General features: G+C 65.1%; 1 protein-coding gene across 1 annotated transcript; it reads left to right on the forward strand.

The window, feature by feature from the left end:
* The first annotated feature begins 986 nt into the window (after positions 1-986).
* Positions 987-3,094, forward strand: CEBPB (CCAAT enhancer binding protein beta). Its single transcript, XM_039479669.2, has one exon. The coding sequence runs from the start codon at positions 1,450-1,452 to the stop codon at positions 2,482-2,484; it is 1,035 nt and encodes a 344-aa protein (XP_039335603.2). The 5' UTR covers positions 987-1,449; the 3' UTR covers positions 2,485-3,094.
* Positions 3,095-3,797: the final 703 nt, after the last annotated feature.

Here is a 3,797-nt window from a genome sequence, read left to right on the forward strand (position 1 = left end):
AGGCCTACCCTGAGCACAGGGCAGGGACTTGGTAAAAACAGGGGCATCTCTTCTCTTTCCTGCATGCCACCCCTCTCCGTGAGGCCTGGCTTAAGCCCCTGACAGCAGCTTCGGAAACAGAAGCTTTTTGGCCTGTGGGGCTGGCAATAGGTCTTAGGCCCAGAGAGGGCAGGCATTTCGTGTGCGATGAATGGGAGACATGAGGCCACGTGACCTTGGTATGCCATGCTGTGCCCCCTCTGGGCCTCCAATGGCACAATCCGTGGGGGTTCCTTTCTCTCCGATGTGCAGCCTATAACGTAAGCCTGTTAGGTCTGGGAGTCTGGGAACAACGCCACCACCGCTGACAGTAGGGACACACTTCATGGACTGCAGCTGGGAGAAGTGAAGGGACTCACCCAAGGTCACACAGTGTGGCAGGGCCGAGCGCCCCCCAACTCCACCCCCATCGCAGGGCCCAGGAGGGGTGGCGCGGCGCGGGGTGGGAGAAGACCCGGGTGTCCAAGCCAAGAGCAGGCGGCAGGTGCGGTGGGCGGGGCCAGGGGCGGGGCGCCGTCGACCAGGGTGCAGCCCCCAGCGGAGCGCGCTACTGCCCTGTCCCCCATCCCCTCCCCCCCCCACCCCCGGGGTCCTCATATTGGTAGTGGCTTAAGACGGGAGTCGTCACAGGCCTCGAGTCTCCTTTCTAGAGCCGGGGACCTGGGGAGGGGGTGGGAGTTTAGGAGAGGAAGGGCCACGGGGATGGGTCGCTTCTCCAGGAGCTAGAGCTGCGGCCTGGGGTTTCCAGGGAGCGGCCCGGGGAGCGGCCACCGGTCGGCCGTCGGGGCTCGGCTCGGCCCTCCTCAAACCTCCGCCTCCTCCAGCAGGGGGCGGGCTGCGGCCGCGTCTCGGGGGGGAAGGCGCTCAGGTCGCCCCCTCCTCGGATTCCCCCGCCTTCCAGGGCAGCCTCCAGCCCAGAGGGGCGGTCCGGGGGCGGGGTCGCACCGCCCCCTCTCGCTCCCAATCCCGGGGCGGTCGAGCGCGGGTGGGCAGGGGGCGTGAGGCCGCCCCCTCCGCGGCCCGGGGACCCCCCGGAAAACGCGCTCCGGGTGCCCGGTTCCTCCGCTGCGCCCCGCCACCGGCCTCCCGGGGGTCTCGGGCGGCCGCGGCCGTGTCCTCCGCGTCCCGGTGGCGGCGGCGGGAGGGGCCGGCGTGACGCACGGTTGCTACGGGCCGCCCTTATAAATAACCGGGCTCAGGAGAAACTTTAGCGAGTCAGAGCCGCGCACGGGACTGGGAAGGGGACCCACCCGAGGGTCCAGCCACCAGCCCCCGCACTAATAGCGGCCACCTCGGCAGCGGCGGCAGCAGCAGCGACGCAGCGGCGACAGCTCACAGCAGGGAGGCCGCGCCACCTGCGGGCCGGCCGGAGCGGGCAGCCCCAGGCCCCCTCCCCGGGCACCCGCGTTCATGCAACGCCTGGTGGCCTGGGACCCAGCATGTCTCCCCCTGCCGCCGCCGCCTGCCTTTAAATCCATGGAAGTGGCCAACTTCTACTACGAGGCGGACTGCTTGGCTGCTGCGTACGGCGGCAAGGCGGCCCCCGCGGCGCCCCCCGCGGCCAGACCCGGGCCGCGCCCCCCCGCCGGCGAGCTGGGCAGCATCGGCGACCACGAGCGCGCCATTGACTTCAGCCCGTACCTGGAGCCGCTGGGCGCGCCGCAGGCCCCGGCGCCCGCCACGGCCACGGACACCTTCGAGGCGGCTCCGCCCGCGCCCGCCCCCGCGCCCGCCTCCTCCGGGCAGCACCACGACTTCCTCTCCGACCTCTTCTCCGACGACTACGGGGGCAAGAACTGCAAGAAGCCAGCCGAGTACGGCTACGTGAGCCTGGGGCGCCTGGGGGCCGCCAAGGGCGCGCTGCACCCCGGCTGCTTCGCGCCCCTGCACCCGCCGCCCCCGCCGCCGCCGCCGCCCGCCGAGCTCAAGGCGGAGCCGGGCTTCGAGCCCGCGGACTGCAAGCGGAAGGAGGAGGCCGGGGCGCCGGGCGGCGGCGCAGGCATGGCGGCGGGCTTCCCGTACGCGCTGCGCGCTTACCTCGGCTACCAGGCGGTGCCGAGCGGCAGCAGCGGGAGCCTCTCCACGTCCTCGTCGTCCAGCCCGCCCGGCACGCCGAGCCCCGCCGACGCCAAGGCGCCCCCGGCCGCCTGCTACGCGGGGGCCGCGCCGGCGCCCTCGCAGGTCAAGAGCAAGGCCAAGAAGACCGTGGACAAGCACAGCGACGAGTACAAGATCCGGCGCGAGCGCAACAACATCGCCGTGCGCAAGAGCCGCGACAAGGCCAAGATGCGCAACCTGGAGACGCAGCACAAGGTCCTGGAGCTCACGGCCGAGAACGAGCGGCTGCAGAAGAAGGTGGAGCAGCTGTCGCGCGAGCTCAGCACCCTGCGGAACTTGTTCAAGCAGCTGCCCGAGCCCTTGCTCGCCTCCTCCGGCCACTGCTAGCGCGGCCCCCGCGCGCGTCCCCCTGCCGGCCGGGGCCGAGACTCCGGGGAGCGCCCGCATCCGCGCCCCCGCCCCCGCCCCCGGCGGCGCCGGCAAAACTTTGGCACTGGGGCACTTGGCAGCGCGGGGAGCCCGTCGGTAATTTTAATATTTTATTATATATATATATCTATATTTTTGTCCAAATCAACCGCACATGCAGATGGGGCGCCCGCCCGTGGTGTTATTTAAAGAAGAAACGTCTATGTGTACAGATGAATGATAGACTCTCTGCCTCTCCCTCTGCCCCTCTCCAGGAGCCGGCGGGCGGGCCGGTTTCGAAGTTGATGCAATCGGTTTAAACATGGCTGAACGCGTGTGTACACGGGACTGACGCAACCCACGTGTAACTGTCAGCCGGGCCCTGAGTAATCGCTTAAAGATGTTCCTACGGGCTTGTTGCTGTTGCTGTTTTGTTTTGTTTTGTTTTTTGGTCTTTTTTTTTTTGTATTATAAAAATAATCTATTTCTATGAGAAAAGAGGCGTCTGTATATTTTGGGAATCTTTTCCGTTTCAAGCATTAAGTAAGAACACTTTTAATAAACTTTTTTTTTGAGAATGGTTAACAAAGCCTTTTGGGGGCAGTAATTGGCTTTTTTTTTTTTTTCTTTATTTTGGATTTGTAGGATTTTGTTTTTGCGTTTCTGGTGTGTAGGGGGTTGTGTGTGGGGGAGCTGCTGTTATTTTTGGAGGTTTTGGTGGTTGGGTGGGGGTGTTGCAGCTGGTTTTTCTGCCTCTGCTACTCCTCCCCCCACCCACGGGGTCTGCTTGGAGATGGGGTTCCAGCCCTGGGGGAAAGGGGAGAACAGTGATGGGTCAGGCTTTCAGGCTGACTCAGAGCCCCGGGGTGCTGGGACGGGTGGCTGGGAACCCTGCTTGAGAAGGGAGTCCAGGGCCTCTGTCTAGTCCGGAGTGTCAGGCTTGGGTTTGGAAGGGCTGGGACGTCTGTGACTCCTGTGCTGTGTTTGGGGACGGGTAGGCACGCCTGCGACTGCAGGAGGAGAGGGTTCAGGTCTTGGTCTGAGTCAGGGCAGATGCTTTTGGTAAGTGTAGTGGGGTGGGTTGTTTAAAACACAGTTTGTGTATACGTGTGGATTTTAAAGAGGGAAGCCTGGGTGTGTGGACGAGTCTGTGTTTGTGTGTCCCTGGCCAGCAGGAGGGGAGAAGCCAGGCCAGGTGGAGGGGGTCGGGGAAGGGTTCTCACACTTTGATTCCTTTCCCTGGGATGGGAGGCTCATCACTTGCCCTTTTTGCCCAAACCGGGACACTGAGC

Source organism: Saimiri boliviensis, chromosome 9, assembly GCF_048565385.1.
Source record: "Saimiri boliviensis isolate mSaiBol1 chromosome 9, mSaiBol1.pri, whole genome shotgun sequence".
NCBI classification, from domain to species: domain Eukaryota; kingdom Metazoa; phylum Chordata; class Mammalia; order Primates; family Cebidae; genus Saimiri; species Saimiri boliviensis.